At 34.5% G+C, this 25923-nt stretch overlaps 1 protein-coding gene across 1 annotated transcript in view; it reads right to left on the bottom strand.

Moving 5' to 3' along the window:
* The window catches only part of ARL6 (ADP ribosylation factor like GTPase 6), a 31488-nt gene extending 5605 nt beyond the window's left edge, over window positions 1–25883 (bottom strand). Inside the window, exons 1-7 of the mRNA XM_051984385.1 lie at window positions 25520–25883; window positions 19453–19603; window positions 9734–9795; window positions 6731–6799; window positions 5269–5363; window positions 4518–4647; window positions 296–351 (exon numbers count right to left, since the gene is read on the bottom strand). Of these exons, the coding sequence (XP_051840345.1) occupies window positions 296–351; window positions 4518–4647; window positions 5269–5363; window positions 6731–6799; window positions 9734–9795; window positions 19453–19575 (535 nt within the window). The 5' untranslated portion in view covers window positions 19576–19603; window positions 25520–25883. The remainder of the gene's footprint in view (window positions 1–295; window positions 352–4517; window positions 4648–5268; window positions 5364–6730; window positions 6800–9733; window positions 9796–19452; window positions 19604–25519) is intronic.
* Between the last annotated feature and the right edge of the window lie 40 nt (window positions 25884–25923).

The raw sequence follows: 25923 nt of genomic DNA, 5'->3' as shown, positions 1-25923 counted from the left end.
AAAATTTGACTAAAATAACTTCTATTACTATATCATTATGTACTTAGATTTACTGTCACAAGTTTTAGAAAAATATTAATTATACTTTTCATCACTTATAAACTTTTCTGTACACAAATGCTTAAAAATATGAGAAAATGGAGTAAGATTGTGAGTACTTACTCTGTAGTTTTTTCTGACAGCAGGATTAAATGGAAGTAAGAAAAAAATGACATAATCAAAAGAAAACTTAGAAAAGAAATAACTGAGTAGAAAGGAAACAAAAGGATGAAGATATATAAAATACCAGGTATACCTTGTAGCCAGTCTACACCTTCCTGTAACCCTTCTCCCTTAATGGCATCACTAGCACTGAAACAAAAACAAAGTAGAAATCATATAAGTGTACAAAGAGTTATATTTCAAGTCTAAGCACAGTTATCAATAACTCACATCACATTTTTCAAGTTTTATGAAAATTTTAAATAAGTAAAAATAGTAGATGACAGCAGATGAGCAGATGAGCAGCTAAAAATAACAGATGTTGATCTGCTCAAGAGCAAAACATGAGAGAACTATTCATCAACACAATGAATTTTTGATAGTTTTGTCCCCCTCAAAAAATGCTACTCTATTATACCATACTGACCTACCATCAATAGAACATGCAATTTTAGCTGTCTTTTCCAGAACTGGTGATGGATTTGTATTGGGTGATTTATACTGAACCTCCTTTGTCCCTGGCTTTTCCTTTATTTACTTTTAAGGATAATGATATAGTCTGCCTATGGAACTGGGTCTTTTCTCTGTCTAAAGATAGTTGGCATGTACAGGGACCAAACCTATAATTATTCAGAGGAATCCTCTAATCAAATGAATTCTCTAGATTGTCTTCCAGAAGACGTTCACTGTTTTATAGATAGCCACAATCAAATTATAAAATCGATAAGAACACAGATTGAGGTGTGTGTGTGTGTGTGTGTGTGTGTGTATGGAAGATCTGCTATAACTTTTTATTGACAGAACATATGCCTGGGTAATTTTTTGCAACATTATCCCTTGCACTCACTTCTGTTCCAATTTTTCCTTTCCCTCCCTCCATCCCCTCCCTTAGATGGCAAGCAGTCTTATACATGTTAAATATGTTATAGTATATCCTAGATACAATATATGTGTGCAGAACTGAACAGTTTTCTTGTTGCACAGGGAGAATTGGATTCAGAAGGTAAAAATAACCTGGGAAGAAAAACAAAAATGCAAACAGTTTACATTCATTTCCCAGTGTTCCTTCTCTGGGTGTAGTTGCTTCTGTCCATCATTGATCAATTGGAACTGAGATATCCACTTCCATCAGAATACATCTTCATACAGTATCGTTGTTGAAGTATATAATGATCTCCTGGTTCTGCTCATTTCACTTAGCATCAGTTCGTGCAAGTCTCTCCAAACCTCTCTGTATTCATCCTGCTGGCCATTTCTTACAGAACAATAATATTCCATAATATTCATATACCACAATTTACCCAACCGTTCTCCAATTGATGGGCATTCATTCATTTTCCAATTTCTAGCCACTATAAAGAGGACTACCACAAACATTATGGCACATACAGGTCCCTTTCCCTTCTTTAAGTATTTCTTTGGAATATAAGCCCAAATATATTATATTTGCCTATCCCAAATCAGAAACTATTTAGTTTAGAAATTCAGAAATTATTTAGACAATATTTGATACTTAATAAAGTATCAGAGTTTGGCTTATTATTGAATAATTTTAAGGCAGAAATAAATGCCCGAACACTTGGCCTAAGTTTCTTCATTCCTCTTCATAATAAATCTCAGTAGCATTATTTCTTACTGACAAGGTTTAGATTTAGGGAACAAAAGTGAAATTAGGGTTTCTAGTGGTCAGGGAGTTAAATGATAAGGTCTAGTGGCAGGAGACACTCTCCAAATGGAGAAGTTTGGCTCCCCTGCAACCCCTTGGGATTCGGTGCAAGGATAGGGAGTTTTGGGGACTCCCTTCTAGCAGCGCAGAAGATCTCTGTAAAAGAATTTATAGACCCGAAAACCTAGGTTGATAAAAGAGGTTTACTATGGGTTTGGGAAGTAAGGTTAGAAATCCTGACAGAAAGGCATAAAGTCTGGTTAGAAAATAGGTGAGGATAAAGAGAGGATGCCACTAGAAAGAGTATTCCAGTGGACAGAGGCTCCTTGGCATAGAATGGCATAGCCTAGCCTGGCATACCATGGCATGTCTGGAACCTCTGCAAAGAGAGGGTTTTAGTTTGGCTCTTTTATAATGGAAGCTTTGACTACAAGCTGAAGGGAACTCGTGGGTGGAGTCCTAAGTTGACTCATAGGTAGGGTTTCAGCTTGAGCTGGAATCTGAATTGAATTCAATGAGTTCCAGGACTGAGATGACCCCACCCAGATAACAAGGATGAAACTGTTTGTCCCTCGGGGCAGGGTCCCTCACTGAGGCAGAATTGAAGATTTTCTCTTTTAAGGGTTTTTAAGAGTTTCAGGGTCCTTTCTTCATTACTTTTCTCTAGTCATAGAAAAAGTGATATTCTCATTTCTTATAAACAAAAAAAGCTGAATTCTTCTATTTGTACCTTTTGTTCCATTAACTCCTATCTTCCACTGGATCCTGCTCCAACTGTTTTCACTTTTCTCATACATCTTCAATCTTTTTCTCCTTCCTATTTATCTGCAACATGTGATTGTGTCTCACCAATCCTTTAAAAAACAAATCATCCTACCTTTCACTCAGAGGTGAGGAAATATCCAGTCTGGGGATGCGAAATCATTTGCTCAGATCCTGCTAAGGCAATTGCACCTCCCACTGCTAGAGTGCTTATGGATGATAAGCTTGTGTGGCCCTTGAATGATGCTATAACCAAATGGCCCTTGGCAAGAAAAAAGTTCCCCACCTGTGCCATAACTCATTTAGCCCATTAATATCCATCTTTTCCCTCTTTACTTCACTATTACACCAGGTAGAAAAGTTGTCTGTACCAAATACTCCCATTTCTTCAATATGTTTTTTTTCTCTCTCTCTTATTATGTGGTTTCTATCTTACTAGTCTATAGAAAGTAATCTAAACACCGCACTCACTGTTGTTTTTTCTTCTCAGAATTCACCCTTCATTGGTAGCTCTTGATACAACTGAACATGTCATCTTGATATTTTTTTTCCTTTTTTGGGCTTCAGCATACCCACAGAGATCTTCTACCTCTTTAATCACTCCTTTGTTTTCTTCACTAGTTTTATCATTTTTATGGACCCTTTGAGATGGACATTATGGGTACTGCCCAAGGATTTGCATGATATATATATATATATATACATATACATACACATACAATATGTGTGTATACATATATATATGTATATACACATATATATGTATACACACACACACACACACACACACACACACACACACACACACACACAATTGGATATGTCCATACAATTTTATCATTGTGAAGAACTGTGGGTGAAGAAACTGACTTTGCCAATGCAGAGTGACAACCATTTTTTAACTTCACATCTTAGAAAGTTAACTTGCCTGGGGTAATATAATAACTCTTATTTCAAAAAGAAAGACCTGGATACAGGTTTTACTGCCTACAAGACCATTTGTCTCTTCATTACTCACAATTTTCTCTATTCATGCTGCTGCTCTACTCTAAGTTATATTCTCTCTATGCTGCCTCAGCTATTTTATACCACCCTACAGCTTTGCCTGTAGGATGAAGATGACTCTTAAATTCCCATCTCTGAGTTCCATGCACAATGTCTTGTTTCTGACATTGTTGGTAATGTGCTCACTCTTTTTCTTTATTTTTAGATATATTATAGGCAGATTATTACATATATTCAGGATTAGCTGCTTGCAGAGTAATCTTTCTCTTGCTTACCAGATATATTCAGCTACTATAAAGTTCTATAAAGTACAACTGTGCAATATCTCTCCCATTATTACTCTTCTCTTTATTCCCATTACCACTGCTCTAGTTTAGGCCATTATTACTACCTCCTGAAAGTAAATCAATATGTTAATCACACTTTCTCTTTGTAATCCTCTTATAAGGTTTGTAATTTAAAGGGGAAAAAGAGAAAAGAAAAGGTGAGGGATACTAGAGAAAAACTTTGGCTACCTCACTTTTTTTTAAACCTGGGGTTGTTTCTTTTGGGATATTGTGTTAGGCAAGTGTCAATTATTTAAGTAATCTAGAGACTGTTTCTCAAATACATAATAAATTCATTTCTAAAAGTAATTCATGACTTTGAAGTTCAACCTCATTAATTTTTCCAAACATCTTGCATTAGTGCCACAATAACCTTAGGAACATATAATTCTGAAAATAGATATCTTAGTTTTCAAAGAAGCTTCACATCATTAATGTCTAGCTAGTCAGTATATACCATACACATCTTTACTGCAGTATTGTAGTCCAGAAAAAAAATGATCAAAGCTGAAAACTATGTTTTTAATAAAAAAGGAAAGGAAAACATAAAATTTTACCAAATATGCCATGGTTTATCTTTGATGTTCTCTAAAGACAGCAACTGAGACACTTTTACAGATGTTACCGCATCTCTAAGATCCATTTTGTTAGCAAAGAATAAAATTGGTATTCGGCGGTGTTTAATATCTAAGAAAGAAAAAACAAAACTGCAAATCATCATATTAAATTTATCAGAAATAAAAACAAAATAGGAAAATACTTAATATTTATGTGTTTCTATGTTTTATAAAACACATTTTAAAATATGTATATGCATATATATATATACACACACATATGATGAAATTTTTAGTTTATCATAAGCAGAAGTTCTGAGCCAAACCCAAGGTAGAAGACAATAGAAAGTTTGATTCAAAGAATGATTCAAGAGTTCATTAGAACTTTGGAGAAGCAATCAATTGCTTGTGAAAAAAAAAAAATCTCATCTCCCCGGCATCACCAACAACAGGTACATTGTATTTGAACATTAAGAATCTGTTCCAAAGACTTTTAACTTATAGGGTGAATATAAATTTCAAGAATATGTTTCTTAAATTTAAAACACAGTATATTTCATAAGTAGCTCTATGAAAGCTCTAAGTCATGGTGTGCTTTTAATAAAGCTTTTAAAGAAAAGCTTTAAAAGATTGGGAAAATAGTAAGAAAATGAAGCAAAGGGAATAATTTATCTGTGTTATATACTGCATATTTATAAAGTTTAGAAAATTTAATTATATAAATAAAGTATTAAAGATAAAAGTCACTTACCTGGGTGATTCAAGAGAATATCAAGTTCTTCTTTGGCTACAACCATTCTTAGTCTGTCACTACTATCAATGACAAAAATAATGGCCTGGCCTTCTCTGTGTAATATATAAAAATGAAGAAAAAAATTACAAGTCTTATACAAATTACCAACAGCTCTACTGGTAACAAATTAAAATTTCTTCTTTGGTGTATAAATATATGTTCCTCCAAAAACAGGAGAGAACGCTTTTAAACACATTTTTTGCTCCAACTATGGTCTTGAGGATCATAAAAAATTTTAGGAATATAGCATTCAAATTCTGTGTAGTAAAGTTGGACAAATTTTTCATATAAGAACCTCAGAATATTAAGAGTAATGATAACAACTGACATTTATTTAATGCTTTAAGATTTGCAAATTTTATTACGTATAAAATGCATTTTCCTTTCTCTGGCTTCAGCATACCCACAAAGATCTTCTACCTCTTTAATCACTTCTTTGTGAGTGCCATTACAAAAATTGCCATTACAACTTAACTTCTCTGGGCCTTATATTCCTCGTTTATAAAATTACCCCAAAGGCATCCATTCAAGCTCTCAATATCTGATTCTAGATGTCTATGAACCTTTTCAGTTAAGTACTACAACTGTTATTGTCCTTGTTTTCTATATCATAAAAATGAGACTCATAGAGGTCCAATGTCTTGTCCAGAGTAACAGAGCTAGTTAATGTCAGAGAAAGAAGAGAATCCAGGGCTTTTTTTGTTTTTTGATCCAAATTAAGCCACATAGTTTATTTTAAGCAAGGGAGTAGTAGAGTAATTTAACTAGTGGTATTAAAAGTCATTTGTATCAGTTTATATGTCTTTCCATGCTTTCTATATTAATTCTATAAGTCTTTTCTTACAGTGTAATAATCCTTCTTTACATTCATATAACACAATTTGTTCATTGTTGGATTCCGCCAACTATAAACTGATAGGCATCAACCATGTTTCCAGCTCTTTCTTACTAAAAAAAAAAAAGTGTTACTGTGTAGATGACATTTTTTTTTATCACTGGTATTCTAGACATAGGAATATATTTAGAAGTGAGTTCTCTTGAATGAAAGGGTACAGGCATTTCAGTTATTTTATTGGGATAATTCTACTTGACTTTTCAGAATATTTGGACTATTCCCATCTATTGTCATCAGTGCAAATTTTCTAGCTGTGTTGCTCTGCATTTTTCTTCTTATTAGTGTTTGGAGATGATCTTTTATATACTAATGGTATACTAATATATACTTATATACTAATAATCTACAAATACTTCTTAAAGTGCTTACTTTGTTAAACTCCGTGTTTGTCATAAAAGGTAAGATATAGTCTTTATCCTCAATGAGAATATTAATATTTTTGTCCAAAGTACTTTAATACAAAATAGGATATTAAGTCTTTGGATGAGGACTAAAATTCTACGGAAAAATTAAGAACTTACTTACTTGTAATAATGTTCCCATAGGTTTCTGTATCTTCCTTGACCTGACATATCAAACACTGTGAAAGCCAAACTGCAAAAGAAATTCCGGGCCAAACTATGAGATATTAGATATGTACATGAACTCTTTATTTTTTTTTTTTTAAATTGGGTTAAACCCAAAGAAACTTTAATTTTTCCCCTAAAAAAAGTGACAGTGAAATGGGATAAAATATTGCTAGCAAATATGGCTTTGCACAATATAAAAAGATGTTATCTTTTTACTGGTAAAGTTACCAGAATTTATTTTAATGTAAAGTAAAATAAAAATTCACTGAACTTTACCTTTTGATAATTTTCAAATTATTCATTTTGGAACAAAAAGATAGTAACTAAGATTTATTTATCACTTATATTTCAAGAAACAATACCATTTTTGTTTGTTTTTTAACCTAACCTGAAGCAAATAAAAACTAGGAGTATACTGGGATCCCAAATCCTCAAAACTGACAGAAGAATGTTATTTGGATTTCAGGTTATACATTTCACCGAATTTTATAACCACTGGCAGAGCCAAGAGATAGCAATCTAATTGAACTGTCTCAGCACTTTCCTCTAAATAACATTACAATAACTTCAAATTGAATATTGGAGAGGTAGAACCAAAAAAAGGTTGGGATGAGGACAACTTAGGAAGTTAGCAAAAGAGCTTTGTGATACTGGGGAAGGGGGCCAGTCTGGAGTTCTGCAGCTGTGAAAACAACTGTGAGGTTTAGAGGAGGTTATGATAACAGCAGCAGCAGCAGCAGCAGCAATTTTGGGGGCTCTCAGCTCAGAGATGGATTGGAGATTGGACAAATGGTCAAGAAACGATTATGGGGGTCCTAAGTTAACATCAGGCACAGAAGTAGGCTCTGCTTGACAAATCTATCACCAATATGCTGTTTTGTATCGCAATTCCATAGTGCATAGGAGAACGGCACTTTGGGCTACAGGGGACACTTAACACTTACTAGCTATGTGACCCTGGGGAAATCACAACCCCAAATGCCCCACAAAAAATTAGAAATTTAAAGAATACACAGATCATTTCTTGAAAGAGATCCCCAAACAAAAATTCCCACAAATATTATAGCCAAATTCCAGAGCTGCCAGGTAGAGGAGAAAATGTTACAAGCCAGCCATAAAGAAACCATTCAAGTATCATGGAGTCAGAATCAAACAAGATTTAGCAACTTCCATTTTAGAGGAGCTGAGAGCTTAGCATATGATATTTTGAAAGGCAAAGGAGCTAGGATTACAACCAGCAAAACTGAACATAATCCTTCAGAGGTAAAAAAAGATATTTAATGAGGTAGAGAACTTTTAAGCATTCCTAATGAAAAGATCAGAGCTGAAGAGAAAATATGACACTGAAACCCAAGACTTAAGAAAAGGTTAAACAGATAAACATGAAAGAGAAATTACAAGGGACTTAATAAGGATAAAATGTTTATATTCTTATATGAGAAAATGATATGTGTAACTCCTAAGAAATTTATCATTAGTCTGTGTAGACAAAGAGTGAGTTATCGTGTTGGGATGATCTAAAAAAAATGAAGAGATAAGAAAGAAAAATGCATTGCAAGAAGGAGGAAAGGGGAAAAGAATGGGGAAAATTATCTCATATAAAAGAAGCATCCAAGGAAGAGCTTTTATAGTAAAAGGGAATATAGGAGAATGGGAAACCCAAATTTCACTTTCATTGGAATTGGTTCAAAGAGAGCAGAATAATAAATAAATACACACACACACACACTCAATTGGTAATAGGAATCTATTTTAACCAATAGGGAAGTAGTAGGGAAAAAGGACAAGAGAAGGGGGAGATGTTAAAAGGGAGAGCAGATAAAAGAAAGCAGTGGTCAGAAGCAAAACAGATTTGAGAGAAGGGAAAGTATGAGAAAAGGAGAGAAAGAGAGAGATGGAGAGAGGCAGATTAAAGAGAGAATGAAAGAGAGAAAAGGCTAAACAGAAGAAAATTGGATGGAAGGAAATGTGCAGTTTGTAATCACGAATGTGTTATAAAGGGAATGAGTTCACTCATAAAATATTAGAAACCAGACCAACAATATGTTGTTTTTAAGAAACTTATTTGAAACAGAAAGACACACATAAGAATCAAAATAAGGGACTGGAGCAGAATCTATTATGCTTCAGCTGAGGTAAAATGGCAGGGATGGCAATCATGCTCTCAGACAAAGCAAAAGTGAAAAATAGACTTAATTAAAAGATATATTTCTAGGAAAATGACATTTTGCTAGAAAATAGCATAAACAATTAAGTGATAAAAATTTTTACAGCAAGTTTCTCTGATTAAAAACCTCATTTCTCAAATGCATTGAGAACTGAGTTAAATTTATAAAAATAAGAACATTCTCTAGTTGATAAATGATCAAAAGATATGGATAAGTAGTTTTCAGATGGAGATATCAAACTATTTAAGATCACATGAAAAAATCCTCTAAATAACTATTAATTTGACAAATGCAAATTATCAACTCATAATTATTGAACTGGCTAACACATCAGAAATGACAAATGCTGGAAGGAATGTGGAAAACCAGTACACTCATGCATTGGAGATAAGAGCTTTGAATTGATCCAACCATTCTGGAAAACAATTTGGAATTATGCCCAAAAGGCTGTAAAACCATGTTTATCCTTTGATCCAGCAATACCACTAGATCTGTATACCATACAGTGCAAAGTAAAAGGAAAAGAATCTACATGTACAAAAGCATGTATAAAACAAGTCTGGTATATGATTATGATGGAATCATACACACATAGACACACACACACACACACACATTTTCACCTTTTGTTTCTGGTGACATGGCTAATATGAAAACATATTTTACATGATTTTATATGTATAACTGACATCATATTGATGGACAGAGATACTTCAAAATTCTTAAAAATAATCTTTAAAATAAAGGAAAAAATTTCATAACCATCAATTGTAATTGTAATTGTAAGTTACCTGGATGTCTTAAATTTCTCTATACTGAATCCTATTGTTGGAACTATGTCTTGAGTTTGAGCCTATGAAAGGAAGAAAGTAAAGTTATAAAAATTTCAACTACCTGAGACTTTTTCTTAAGTTACATCAAAATATTCAATTTTAATAACATCTACCTTAACAAATCACATTAGCTAAGTAAAAATTCTTTTGAATAGTTGTTTTTATAGGTACCTTATAGTAGTTTATGTCTAATATTTGCTCATCTAAGTAGCATTTTTTTTGAGTCAACATATCCTATCCCAAGCACTAGAAGTGGGAAATATAGTTTTTTTAGTGTCACTGCAGGAACAACTATTATCTTATTAATGAGCTGTTTTTTGAAGTAAAAATGTCTGCAAGTCAGGTTTTTTTAACACAAATTTCTTTATCACAAAACAAAAGAAAATCTTTCTTCTCACCAATCCATAAATTACAACAATACTTTCATTAATAAAGAAAATATTCTATATAAATCTGCTTGTAAGGAGAATCTTACAGTCACACATCATGGTCAGACATTTTAAAAAATCACAATGTTTTCAAAAAACAAAGCAACAAGAACAGAAATTTTTGCCAGGATTATAAACTACCATATTTAAAAATGTACTGGACAGCTATGTCAGACTTCTGATTTTGTGAATTCAGGTTCAAATTCAGTATTATGTATTGGTCAAACCAGCCATTATTCAAACTCTGAGGGTTTTTTTTTTCTTCTAATATTAAGAAGCAACAATTAAGAGTTATTTCATGAATTTTAAAGTGAAATTATTTGAGCTAATAATAGTATGGTAGGGAAAGCAGAAAAAAAGGTAGGGAGGGACCTTTTTACCTAAAAAAAAGGAAGATCAATTTAATCTCTAAGTTATAGGGAGAAAAGATTGCAGTAAAATGCCTATTCCTCAATTACATTCTCAAAAAACCCAACCACTTTCTCCCAAATATGATTTAAAATTTCATCAAATGCTTTAGTGAAAATTGATAAGACTATTCTGAATTCTATGATGCAGATCAAAGTGCTGTGATTATGAAGATTTTGATCTTGTATAAACCTTGTATAGCAGCCTATAATATACTAGACTAATGTAAAACTTATTCTATGTATTTTACTTACAACATACTTTATTAATAGTATTTATCAATAGCAACAGTAACAAAATGTATTGTTATCACAAGCTCACATTTATAATTTCTATAGAATTATTTTGGCTGAAAAATGCTTTATATATGAATGGAAAAGCATTAAGTGTCTATTATCTTCAAAGTACATGCACTACACATTCCGCTTTTTCCATAATAACTCTGAGACAAAAACCACTAACAATACAGAGAAAATAAAATAGAAATTACGCGCTTATCTTTAAATATTTTCTTTCAGTTTGGTCAGACATTTTCCATTAGTAGGTCCACTTATGATACTAAGAACTCTATTCAAAGCAAAGCAAAACAAAGCAAACAGAACTCAGAAAAGCTTGTCCCTTGGTATCTTAACAGTTTCCTAAGGATTGAGAGAACATAAAAACAATTATTAAGAACAATGCTTTTAATTTGTTTCTTTACTATACATTTATCATACTGTAGTGTTGTGGTTCTAAAAACCATAGCTATCAGGTTACCTTTTACATGTAATTAACCTTTAAAAATAAAATTCTGGAATTATTAATGAAATTCTGCATTGTTTCTTGATACTTTGAAGGACCCATGATTTTACTGAACTCTATCAATAATTAACAACCACTAAACAACTTACTATCTGCCAGGCACCAGAGATACAAAGAAAATTACACACATCCTTATATCTAGAAGTTTACCTTCTATTGAATTTTAAAAGCAGATGGCAACCTCTTTGTGCTCTTCCCTGCTATAAGTTTCAAATTAAAAAAAAAATGAAGATGAATCATTCAAACTGTGTCTATTATAGCTTATTATAGGTTTTCACAATGGAATAGCAGATGTTGAGTCAAAAGATCTAGGTTTTAGTCCTGGTTCCTCTTTATTAACCATGAAAAAAGCAGAGACAAAATGTTAGAATAAAACAAAACATTACAGTGGGCTCTCCTCCACAGATTCCTCCAAACAGAACTAGAAAGTGCACTAGACTGAATTCTGATGAGGAAATCTGAACCAAGTCACAGAGAGTCAGTCATTTGTCTAGTCCAGCTAGGCATAGGGAAGCAGGGAGGTCTGTGGACTGTGGGGTTTAAGAGAGGGTTGGAAGCACACTCTGCAGACACTGTAGAAAGAGAAGTTTTGCATCAGCATTAAGATACTCAGACTATATTGGGGCTCTGTCAGATTTATACTAGGGCACTACAATGACAACAGCTACCAGCTGGCAACTTTGGAGTTCATTATACATTCTAGGACAAAAATACAGAGTGGAATAAGAAGGAGACCTCACCAGACAGGGAGGCCCTGCCAATCAATCAATAAACATTTATTAAGTGCCTATCATGTGTCAGGTAGGGTTAGGCAAAATGGTGCCTCTTTTTTATGCTCAGCACTTAATATACTGCCTGTTTGTCCTTAAGGAGCTAACATCTAATGGGGGAAACAACATGCAAACATATATATAAATTAAGTTTTGTTCATATTAAATTGGAAATAATTAACAGGGGGAAGGCACTACAATTAAGAGGGGTGGGAAAGGCTTTCAATAAAAGATGGGATTTTAATTGGGACTTAAAAGAAAGTCAGTAGGTTAGAGATAAGGAAGGAAAGCATTCCAAAAATAGCAGGAGAAATTGCCCAGAGCTGAGAAAGGGACTATATTGTTCATGGAATAGCCAAGAAGCCAGTGTAACTGGGTTGAAGAGTACATGTCACAAATAACAGGTAAGAAGAAGCTAAGTTATGAAAGTCTTTATTGGTCAAACTGGAGTTTTTTGGGTTTAAGGATGATATAACATAGACCTGTGCTTTAAGAAAATCCCTTTAGTGGCTGAAAGGATGGATTGAAATGAGCAGAGATTTGCAACAGGCACACCCAGTAGTAGATTATTACAATAATCCAGGCACAAGGGTGTAAAGTCTGGGCTAGCTCCCTGGAGGCCTCAGGAACAGCCGGAGTCAGGATAAGTAAAAGTCCTTAGTCTTTGGGGGGAGAAGTGAAGGAGACAAACTGCCACAAGCTTGCCACCAACCTCCCTTCTCCTAGTCCTGCTGCAAAATGAAGTTCTCTTGCCTCTCTCAATCCCTTAATCCTTACCTACAGTTATCTGTATACACCAAACATGGAACCATCATGGACCAGTGAGAAGGACCATTTTTCCAAATATATGCTAATAGAATCATTGTCAATAGGTAATTAGCCATAAGTGCTTGGTTGTCTGATTCAAGCACACCTTTTAAGAGTTTCAGCCCTTTACATCTCCCACTTTTTTTTGTTTTAGCACACAAGTGGTCATGGCATCCCTGACTTTTCAGGGAGGTGAGAACCCCAAAAAAGAGGTGATCACGCCCTCACTGACTTCTCAGGAAAGGAGGTGAAAACACCAAAAAGGAGGTGATCACACCCCCCTGACTTCTCAGGAAAGGAGGTGAAAGCACTAAAAAGGAGATGATCACACCCTCCCTGATTTCTCAAGAAGAGAGCTGATTCAAGCACACCTTTTAAGAGTTTCAACCCTTTACATCTCCAGCTTTCTTTTTGTTTTAAAACACAAGTGGTCATGCCATCCCTGACTTTTCAGGGAAGTGAGAACCCCAAAAAGAAGATGATCACACTCTCCCTGATTTCTCAGGGAAATGAAATGCACCAAAGGAAGTGGGGAATCAATCTAGATATTGTTAGTGGATTTCTGGGCTGAAGGGTCTTACTAGAAACAGGTATGCACAAACCCATCAGCATGGGCGGTGTTACACAAGCACATAGCAATAAAGCACAGGCTAGTAGTGATGACTTTCTCCACAGCCGATGCAGGCTCAATGTGGTGTAATAAACATGAATTTTACATGTAAGAAGTGATATATGAAAAAAATTTCCATAAATCCTAGAAGGAGGGTATGTAAATAACAATCACACATACACCTCCTTCCAGCAGCCAAGAGATAGTCCAAAACCAATCTATTGTCCATTCTTTCATGTGTCAGGGAATCCAATGATCCTCACAAGTTTTTGAAGTCCTGATTCCTGCAGATTTTGAAGTCTTGTAACAGTCTTATCATGTCTCAGAAAATCCAATGATTCCTGAGAGTTTTCAAGTCCTACAACAGCCTTATCATGTCTCAGAAAATCCAATGATTCCTGAAGGTTCCTATGCTGGCCAATACTCCTTTATTTCAGGAAGCCCAAGAATCCCATTCTAAATATCATCAGGCTGCTCGAGCTTTCCATTTACAATTTGGAATAACAAGAGAGGAAGCTAGGAGCATAGTAAAAGCCTGTACAGCTTGCCTTCCTTTCCATGCTCCTATGCTCCTTCCAGGGAAGAACCCTCGTGATTTGAGACCCAATGAAATTTGGCAAATGGATGTGACCCATTATAAATCTTTTGGTCATCTGTTTTTTATCTATATTGTGGTAGACACCTTTTCAGGATTCATTTTTGCAATACCAGCAGCAAAAGAGACAACCCGAGTGAGCTTTGAAAAGTCCTTAACCAATATGAGTCTCACTTTCCTCATCTATAAAATGTAGTGTTGAACTAATGATTACTTAAGTCTCTTTTAGCTCTAATCTGTGATCTGTACAAGTGGTAAATTAATTCCAACAACAGTAACAACAAAACTGTCAAATTTGAGTCAACTCCTATCAAAAAAAAGTCTCCTAGCTATATTTCATTTAGGATGTGTTAATCAATTATTTATGAAATAAATTTTTTATTTTGAAATAAAATTTTACTCTTGTGAAGGATAGATTGATAACATAACAAAAACAGATTAAAAAGTAAAAAAAATAGCATTGCTTTGTAAAAATTTTCTGACCCCCTTAACAGCATTCCTTTCATACTTTCCTGTATCACAGAGGTAAACCTAGGTTCTTGAATGCCAGATTAAGCACAGTAAAAATTCTAGAAATTAACCACTATGGTGCTAAAAATGCAGAGCATTAACTGGCTTATGTTTATAATATCAAATGCAGAAGGATGATTTTTTTGTCCACAACAATTCTTGAAAGGCAGGGAACAATTTTGATTTATATCAAAGGAAAAATACTAGTTAGTACTAATGTAATTAGAAAGTTAAAAAAAAATTTTGGATTCAAAGCTTTTAAATGGAAGCAGTAATTACCCTCATTCTCAGCTTTTAGATTTTTCAAAAGCAAAGAAAATTTTAAGTTCATTTTTAAAAGCTTGTGTTTGCTTCTTTCTCCAGGATCTCACTTAAATGGTGTCAAAGGTGTGATACTAGTATCAACATAAATTGTGCCAGAGAAGATTCAAATAGTCCACTGTTATAATAATGGAAACAATTGCCTCACTTAAGGAAAACAAAGACTAAAGAAAAATGCTAGAGATAGGTAGGTGGCATGGGATAGAGCACCAGTCCTGAAGTCAGGAGGACCTGAGTTCAAATTTGACCTCAGAAACTTAACACTTCCTAGCTGTGTGACCCTAGTTAACTCCAATTGCTTCAACAACCAAAAAAAAAAAAATGCTAGTAAATTATGAATATCTACTTGAATGCAAAGGTCTAGATCTACATATATAAAACTAGTTGGCACCAATTTAAAAATGGCTCAATAGAAATCAAATGACTGAATAGCAGATATAAATGAATGACTCTCTGATTTCTTGTACCATTTAACAGCCCTAGGAAACTCTTTATAATTCTAAGTGGAAAAAAAAGGTTCTTTAGTGCTGAAGAGCTTAGGAAGTGAGTGAATGTAAGATATTTCCCACTTAGTTACACATACTAGAATGGCAGTCTAATATAATCTTCTAGAATCATTCTGAATCCAATAAAGAACATATACCAAGTATCCCTGGACTCAAGATTGACCCAAGGCTTATCAAGACCTCAGGGGTCATTGTTTTTGTGATCACTCTCAATTAATGTGATCTGATAACTGGACTAATATCGACTTAAACTCAAGACAGATAAAAAAAACCCTTAGGATTCTAGTGACTCATATTATATCTGACTGTTATAAACTTGGCATAATACTTTGCATTTAGGTATGCATTAAAAATCTGTTGAAGAGTAATGCTGTCCTAATACCATGTTTTACCTATCTTTGGCTTAATAGGTTTAATGCCATTTTTGGTCAGTTTAGAAAATTACATCATAGTAACTATTAAATTCAATAAAATTACATTGATATAGCAATTTTATTTTTACTATAGTTTTATTTCAATGTCTTATAAAAATAGATACTTAAAATCTATCCCATTTTCTGGTATTATTTTAATAATAACCTTTATATGTGCTAAATCACAAACATTAATTGTAATGACCGTGTATTTAAAATCAGCCGGAGTCAGGAATTCAGGTTAAGGGAAAAATCTTCAATCTTTATTGAAGTGAAGAGATGAATAAGGATTGCGATAGCAATATGGGCAAGAAAGATTGCGACAGCAATATGGGCAGCTGCGACAGGAAGCCAGCTAACAGAGGGAGATCTGAGCTGAGAAAACCGTGGCAATGGCAATGCAAACAGTCTCTCCTTCCCCTTCCTTTTCCACTCCCCTGCCTCCACCCACCAAAATTGTCATTTCCTATACAACACATCAGGACTTGCACAAAGAGTGGGCGGGGGCCATTCTTTCTCCAAGCTTATATATTAATAAGAGTATGGTCCAATTACTATTTAGCCTTATGTGCTTGGGACGACCTCAGTGCATCAACTCAAGCCTCAGCCCATTACAATTAATAAAAATAAATCATTATTTTTGTGAACCGGGTTTGATTAAGGAAAAAAGAACTACTCTATCATCTTATTCTACCCCATTCCATCTGATCATATCCCTATAACGCTATTTCCCTATAGAGACTTTATGTGAGGGTAATGAGTTAGAGAATGGAAGTATAGGTAAGAATGGATAAGTATGTCAATCACTCAAGTCTCTTGGTCTAAAGCTCAAAGTCTGGTGTGAGGTCAAAACCCAGATGCCTTATTTTTGTTCTACAACCATAGGGCCAGCCCTGGATGTCTGGGTGTGATTGTCTTCCTTCAACTATTAAGTTAGTCTCATATATCTTATCTTGTTTTATCAGTTCTAGAAAAAGTCCTTGTCAGATGATATGCTGCAACTGATATCAATAAGTTAGAAACCATCTAGAAAAAATAACAACAAAATTTATATGGAACAATAAAAAGTCGAGAATCTCAAGGGAATTAATAAAAAAAAAATCAAATGAAGGTGGTCTAGCTGTACCTGATCTAAAATTATATTATAAAGCAGCAGTCACCAAAACCATTTGGTATTGGCTAAGAAATAGATTAGTTGATCAGTGGAAAAGGTTAGGTTCACAAGACAGAATAGTCAACTATAGCAATCTAGTGTTTGACAAACCCAAAGATTCTAACTTTTGGGATAAGAATTCATTATTTGATAAAAACTGCTGGGATAACTGGAAATTAGTATGGCAGAAATTAGGCAAGGACCCACACTTAACACCATATACCAAGATAAGATCAAAATGGGTCCATGACCTAGGCATAAAGAACGAGATTATAAATAAATTAGAGGAACATAGGATAGTTTATCTCTCAGACTTGTGGAGGAGAAAGAAATTTGTAACCAAAGATGAACTAGAGAAATAGAAATAGATCACAAAATAGAAAATTTTGATTATATCAAATTAAAAGACCTTTGTACAAACAATACTAATGCAAACAAGATTAGTAGGGAAGCAACAAACTGGGAAAACATCTTTACAGTTAAAGGTTCTGATAAAGGCCTCATTTCCAAAATATATAGAGAACTGACTCAAATTTATAAGAAATCAAGCCATTCTCCAATTGATAAATGGTCAAAGGATATGAACAGACAATTTTCAAATGATGAAATTGAAACTATTACCACTCACATGAAAGAGTGTTCCAAATCCCTATTAATCAGAGAAATGCAAATTAAGACAACTCTGAGATATCACTCCACACCTGTCAGATTGGCTAAGATGACAGGAAAAAATAATGATGAATGTTGGAGGGGATGCGGGAAAACAGGGACACTGATGCATTGTTGGTGGAGTTGTGAACGAACCCAACCATTCTGGAGAGCAATCTGGAATTATGCCCAAAAAGTTATCAAAATGTGCATACCCTTTGATCCAGCAGTGTTTCTATTGGGCTTATACCCCAAAGAGATGCTAAAAAAGGGAAAGGGACCTGTATGTGCTAAAATGTTTGTAGCAGCCCTGTTTGTAGTGGCTAGAAACTGGAAAATGAATGGATGCCCATCAATTGGAGAATGGCTGGGTAAATTGTGGTATATGAATGTTATGGAATATTATTGCTCTGTAAGGAATGACCAGCAGGATGAATACAGAGAGGCTTGGAGAGACCTACATGGATTGATGCTAAGTGAGATGAGCAGAACCAGGAGATCATTATACACTTCGACAACGATACTGTATGAGGATGTATTCTGATGGAAGTTGATTTCTATGACAAAGAGACCTAACTGAGTTTCAATGGATAAATGATGGACAGAAACAGCTACACCCAAAGAAGGAACACTGGGAAATGAATGTGAACTATTTGCATTTTTGATTTTCTTCCCGAGTTATTTTTACCTTCTGAATCCAATTCTCCCTGTGCAACAGGAGAACTGTTTGGTTCTGCAAATATGTATTGTATCTAGGATATACTGCAACATATTTAACATTTATAGGACTGCTTGCCATCTTGGGGGGGGGGGTGGAGAGAGGGAGGGGAAAAAAATCGAAACATAAGTGAGTGCAAGGGATAATGTAAAAAATTACCCTGGCATGGATTCTGTCAATACAAAGTTATTATTAAATAAAATAAAATTTAAATTAAAAAAAATAAGTTAGAAACCTTGTTCACTGCTATATAAGTTGATACACTGTGGGCTTTCTTGCTCTAAATCCTATCTCTAAATTTTTAGTTCTTGGCTGTAGCCACTTCCTTTATCATCATTGGCAATCCCGTTTACATTCAATTAGTGTAGTCTTCTCATAAAAAACCCAGAACATTCATTTTATCCAATCTATAGAGTTATAAGTGTAAAATTCATTTTTAATGACTAAGAATGCATTACTCATAGAACTTCATTATGTTGGTCACGACTTAGGCACTTTCCTACTAAATCTGGTTCTTCAGTAAGCAAGATAATGGGAGGAAGAAAAAATGAAACTGAAATAAAGTAATTTAGGAAATTAGAATTTTTTAAAAATAATGGTTGAAGTTAAATTGTGATCATTTAAAAATCTTTTTTTTAGCACAAAAAATTTATAGTTGACTATATACAAAAAATTTTAGCTTAGTATTATTTAAGTATACTACTTTATGTCCCAGTAGAGATATTCTGCACTTATCTCAAGGTGGTATGATAAGAAAAGGAGCATTACACTAAGAGTTGGGAGATCTAGATCATAATCCTGGCTTTGTTCATTGTAAAGCAATAGAAACTTTGGCATATCATTTAATTATGATAGGAATCAGTTTCCCAAAAAATGAACAAGAAAGGATAGAGCTCTTTGGACTTTGGAGTTAGAACACATAAGAGTCTACAGTTATACATGCTAACTTTCCCCAATTACAGATTAAAGAAATTTAGAAAACTACTTACATTCGAAGGTTTGAGTTTGTTAATGATGGTTGTTTTGCCACTGTTATCTAGGCCAAGGCACAGAACATGAACTTCCTTCTTCTTCAGGCCAAGTAAGCCTGACAGCTTGTCCAGCAATCCCATTATGATGATTCAAATTTTCACAAACCAGCTGTGAATGCACAAATGAACACAAAACTATTATAAAAGGCACTCCAAGTATACACTGAATACATATATGGGTCAAGAATATGAAGATTGGAGGGACAATGGAAAAGACAATGTTGCTACAGTTTGTAATCAGTAAATAGAATATAAGCAGATTATAGCAAAGAAGTCTTGTCTGCAAAGCAGATTGACTGCTTATAAACCCAGGCACACAGGATAATGGATATCCTTGGAATTGCCAGACTGGTTTCATTTCAGATATAGTATATTATATGGATCAGACTCAGGACTGCTTTGCAGTTTTATTACAAATTTGAACAGTGATAACTAAAGGGTTAAAATTTAGAACCTATGAAAAATGAGATGACTGAAATAAACGTACAAAAGAGGAAAAAATCTTGTTAATCATCATTTTTAAAATGTTCAACCTCATTAATAATGAATAGACATAAAAATTAAAACAATTTTAGGAATGATCTCACATCCATTAAATTCTTAGAAATAATTAAAAACAAGAAAACACAATGCTAGTTGTATTGTGTATAAAGAAGTATACACTGACAATGTTCCCACACTCTAACAGATAGTTTTTTTTTTAATATGGTACTACACAGCAAAATTGCAAAAAACAAACAAAAAAAAAAAACCCTTTGTACCAATAATTCTATTTTTGGAAATATACACTGAAAATGCAATCAACAACAACAAACTCTGTTTGAAGATTCTTATAGCATCATTTTCTAATTGTAAAAACAAAAATTTAAATAAAACTGGAAGTACATTCAATGGGAGAATGAAATAAAAAATTTTTGGAGAAATAGTTATCAAATATATACAGTGGAAAAAACAAATGTAAAGGAACAGAGTACACTACTACTACGTAAGAGGAAACAAAGATAAATAAAAATGGAAAAAAGGATTACATATATAAGGATTACACACACACAGTGAATACTTACAAAGAGTAATCAAAAAGTCCTAACATTTTACAAACAAATTCATTGAACAAATATCTGTAAAGCAATTTTGGTTGTATTGATACTTAAAATAATAATAATAAAAAAACTAATTAGTCTAGAAAACAGAGTACAAATGAATGAATCCATCCCTTGTTTATTAGATAGTATTAAGATGTTTTTCATTTTTACTGAGACCCAAAATAAATAAAACAGGTTTGTGTTAGATAGGAGAAATATCCTGCCTAGAATTGATAGCAAATTTTTATGAAGAGATGAAGACTTCCTTCCATGTAGGGCTATTAAAGTATAAGATGCTATTCATTTGGAATCATTTAGATGTAGTTTAGACTATCAGGTCATGTTTCTTCACGTGCACATGTCATTCAAGTTTTTTTCTTTCAAGCCAGAGAAAGATAAAACTGAAAGATGAAAAATGACCAATCAATTGCATTTCAAATTCCAAGTTTGGCTAAATTTCTTATAATATAACAATATCCCATCTATAACTTGCCCATCTATTCCACAATTAGTGGGTACCCTCTCAGATTCCTGTTATTTCAAAAAAGAGCTAAAGGTATTGAAATATATCATTTAGTATGTGTTTTGCTTAGGACTAACTTCTCTCTATTCTCTAATTCTCTCTTTCCCTTATTGTCTTTCCCTCAAATTTCATTTTGATTAAAATACAATTCTCTACTCAACTGTGGATAGGTATATATAATCTCCCCTTCTTTGACCAGTTCAGAAGACAGTAAGGTTCAAATGTCAATTGTACCCCCAAACTGCTCTCTACTTTGTTTGCATAGACTTCTAACTGCACATCTCAACTATGTCAGATATTTTTGTCTAGATATTTTCAGATATTTCCTTCTTTTCATCTTCTTTTGTGTTTTTCTTCCTTTCCTTTGCTGATCGTCTTTTAACATCGTCAGATATGAAATATAAAAAAATCACTTCTAGAATTTCTGTCCAATTAGATTTTATTACCATTGTAGATGACAGGGTTCAAAATTGTGTTATATTGTGTTGTTACTTCTCAGTCAGGGCTGACTGGGTTTTCCCATTTGGGATTTTCTTGGCAGAGATACTTAAGTGATTTGCCATTTCCTTCTCCAGATTATTTTGCAGAGGAGGAAATTTAACTGAGGGTTAAGTGGACTTACCCAGGGTCACATAGCTATTAAATGTGTGAGGTCAAATTTGAACTCAGGAAGAGGAACCTTCCTGACCCCAGATCTAGTACTCTATTCAGCCCTAGGGGTCAAAGGAGATACATATCAACTTCCTATTTTAGAATGTAAGCAGTTTATCCCTGTTAGATCTTTTATAAATTGTTGTGCTTACTTTTTTATGTTTCTCTTAACACCTTTGTGTTTGAAATAGTTTCTATTCAATTCTGATCAGGAATGCTAGAAAGTTCTCTTTCATTAAAGTTTCTCTTTCCTTATATTCAGCTTCTGGATAAGATTATATTGTTTGCCTTCTAGAATATCATATTCCAAGTTTTTCATTACTTTAAAGTACTGGCTACTGAATCATGTGTGATTTTGATTGTTTCTATATATGAATTCTTTTCTTCTGACTGCTTACAGTATTTTTCTTTGACCTTGAAGCTCTAGATTTTAGCTATCCTTATTAGTAAGGTTTTTTTTAGGAGGTGACTGGTGTTCTTTCCATTTCTACTTTGCCCTTTGGTTCTAAGAGTTCTGAGCAATTTTCTTTTAAAGATTTCTTTATATATGATGTTTTTAGGTTCTTTATTTTGATTCTGGTTTTCAAATAGTTCAATGAATCGAAGGAAGCTTACTTTTTTTTTTCCTCATTGGTCTATTTTCTAAGCCAGGATTTGGTTTGGTTTTTGTTATGAGATAGATACCTTACATTTTCTTCTAATGTGTCAGTTTTTTGCCATTTGTACATTTCTTGCTAAGTGGCTTTTCCTTAATCCATTCTTATTTTGTGGGAGTATGCCACTTTGGTAAGGTTTTGTAACTTTTATTCTAGATTGTTAATTCTCTTTTCAATGATTTCTTCCACAGATTTCATTGCTTTCCTAGTTTTTCCTCTAAAATCTCTGAAGCTTTCTGAAATGAGGGCATTAGATTTTATTTCATTTATAAAAACATCCATTCTTTTTTAGTTGATACACACTTGTCAGATTGGCTAGAGTGACAGGGAAAGATAATGTGGAATGTTGGAGGGGATGTGGGAAAACATTCTGGAGAGCAATTTGGAACTATGCTCAAAAAGCTATCAAACTGTGCATACCCTTTGATCCAGCAGTGTTTCTACTGGGCTTATACCCCAAAGATATACTAAAGAAGGGAAAGGGACCTGTATGTGCCAAAATGTTTGTGGCAGCCCTGTTTGTAGTGGCTAGAAGCTGGAAAATGAATGGATGCCCATCAATTGGAGAATGATTGAGTAAATTGTGGTATATGAACGTTATGGAATATTATTGTTCTGTAAGGAATGACCAGCAGGATGAATACAGAGAGGACTGGCGAGACTTACATGGACTGATGCTAAGTGAAATGAGAAGAACCAGGAGATCATTATATACCTCAACAACGATATTGTTTGAGGATGTATTCTGATGGAAGTGGATGTCTTCAAGAAAGAGAGCTAATTCAGTTTCAATTGATCAAAGATGGGCAGAAGCAGCTACATCCAAAGAAAGAACACTGGGAGATGAATATAAACTGCTTGCATTTTTGTTTTTCTTCCCGGATAATTTATACCTTCTGAATTCAATTCTCCCTGTGCAACAAGAGAACTGTTCGGTTCTGTACATATATATTGTATCCAGGATATACTGTAACCTATTCAACATGTAAAGGATTGCTTGCCCTCTGGGGGAGGGGGTGGAGGGAGGGAGGGAGGGGAAAAATCGGAACAGAAGTGAATGCAAGGGATAATGTTGTAAAAAATATCGTGGCATGAGTTCTATCAATAAAAAGTTATTAAAATTTATTTAAAAAAAAAAGAATTCTAGTTGAATTGTGCCCAAACTATATATTTTTTTCCTTTGAAGCTTTATTTGCAGGTGTTTTGAGATCATTTTTTTCTTCTGAATTTGTATATTCAGTATTTCTATCACCATAATAGTTTTTTTCCTATTTCATTTTCCTAGTACCTTTTGACTTCAGACTTTATATGAAGACCAGGATCTACACACTGCTATAGGAAAGTCTAGACTCAACTGATTGTTGCTGTCTTGAGATTAGTGAAAATTGTGTTATTTTACACTCGGGATACAAATGTTAGTGCTCTCAAAATTCAAGGAAATGTTAGCCTCCCTCCACTCAATCTGACTATGAACAACAATTCACTGCTACTGCTGGATTAATACACTGTGATCTAGGTGGAAAGTTCTGGAGGTTCAAAGTGACAGAACTGTAGACCTCTTTAAAGTCTAGGGATTTCTTTCCTTGATTATTCTTCTACAAGCTTCAGAATGTACTAGAAGCTAGTATTAACAGTATTCTCTGGTCACAAGTCTTCTTAAACCCAATCTGGATTTGTGACTAAGAATTGGTATTAGGCAATAAACTTGCCAGTTAATGGCAAGTTACCATACAAAGTCATTGTATAATACCAATCAAGTTACCAGAGAATATTTTATAGAATTAGAAAAACTAATAAAATTCATAAGGTAAGGGGGAAAATGGTGAAGAATCTCAGAGATTAAAAAAAGTGGTAAAAATAGAAGTCTGGGGATATAAAGAAATGTAAAGGACAATCTTTGCTCTAAGCAATTCATAGAGAAAATATGTAAACAAAGATATACAAATAAATTATATATACTGGTGCATGCACTGTCAGCAAATGGGGAATTTTATATTTGAATCTGAAGCAGTAGGGATCTACTACTGGAGTTTTACTAGTAGGGAAATGGCATGGTCATAACTTTGCTATAGGAAGATTACTTTGTAGTAATATAATAGAATAATAGTATAATATTATAATAAATTTTTATTAAATATTATTTTAATATTAAATAAATAAAAATAAAATAATATAATAGTAGTATAGTATAGTATGGTAAGAGTTGTATAATAGAATCAGGATTTTCATGATTCAACTTTCTCCCACATAACCTGATTAGTTTCAGTTTCCTTGATGTGGCTTTCTAGTCTAGGGACACAAGATGTCCCTGATCTTTTAGTTAGTTAGCTAGACATTTAGTTAGTGGTCCCTGGGCCACTGACATTCTGGATGCCTGAGATCAAGTGAGTTCCATATTTTGATGACCCTTGTTCAGATGGAGGTGGGAAGGACCATCAAACATCCCATTATATCTAAGAGCCACTGCATCTTTGTTCATATTCTTACTGTTAAGTCTAAGCAAATTTCCTTTGTGAAATGTTCAGTGACTTATATCAAACCTGACTAAGAAGAGTGCTAGCCTTCGAGTTGGAGTTGTCTTTACTGCCGCCTCCACCCCACCCCACCCCTCACCCCCTCCACCCCACCCCGCTCCCGCCCAAACAAGCAGGGAAGGCCTTGGGGCAAGCAGCTCCACTTAAGGGGATGAAGGCCTTCATCATAGTAATGGTGATATCAGAGTCAAGAAAAGAATGAATTTTTGATATTAAGGAGATAAACTCAATAGACCTGGCGACAGGTTGAATATAGGAGGAGAGACCAAGGAGACTTGAGTGACATTTCCTAGTCACAAACTTGAATAAAGAGAAGGAGGGAGAGGAGAAGGAGAAGAGAAAAACGAATATTAGAAAAAGTTAGGGAAAGAAGAGGAGGATGAAAAGAAAAAGAGGAAAGAGGAGGAGGAAGGGCAGAGGCAGAAAGAGGAGGAGGAAAAGAAAGAAAAGAAAGAGAAGGAAAACAGGAGGAAAAAAAAAGAAGAGAAGAGAAGAAGGAAAAGGAAGAAAAATGGAGGAGAAAAAGAAGGCGAGGAGATAATGGGGGAACCGACTCCCTTCTCCCCAATTCACACTCACCCGCGATTCACCACAGGGAGCGGGGCAGGAATCTTCCGCGTCTCTGGTCGGGGCACAAGGGATCCTTTCCTCAGCTCTCGGGTCCCGTCCGATTCCACCTAAGAGGACTTTCCCGTGGGCCGGAGCGATACATCCACCCAGGTCTATAGGGTCGGGAAAACCAAAACTCCTAGTCTCAGAGGAGACAGAAGAGGACCTAGCGGTGTCGTAGGCGTCCCCTAGGCAACCGTGGCCCCTTCCGGCACTGAGGGACGCCCTCCCCCGGCTCCTCCTTTCTGCTTCCTCTTACTGAACACGGGAATTAGCTCAGTCCAGGTAGCCCTGGCTGAATTTTTTTGGGGAAGGTCGGAACTTCGGGGGCGTGATTGACGAAGTGGGCGGTAAAGAGGGAGTGCGCATGCTTG

This window comes from Antechinus flavipes, chromosome 3, assembly GCF_016432865.1.
Source record: "Antechinus flavipes isolate AdamAnt ecotype Samford, QLD, Australia chromosome 3, AdamAnt_v2, whole genome shotgun sequence".
Classification (NCBI taxonomy): Eukaryota; Metazoa; Chordata; class Mammalia; order Dasyuromorphia; family Dasyuridae; genus Antechinus; species Antechinus flavipes.
The sequence above is the reverse complement of the archived record's forward strand: the minus strand, read 5'-3'. Positions and strand labels throughout refer to the sequence as shown.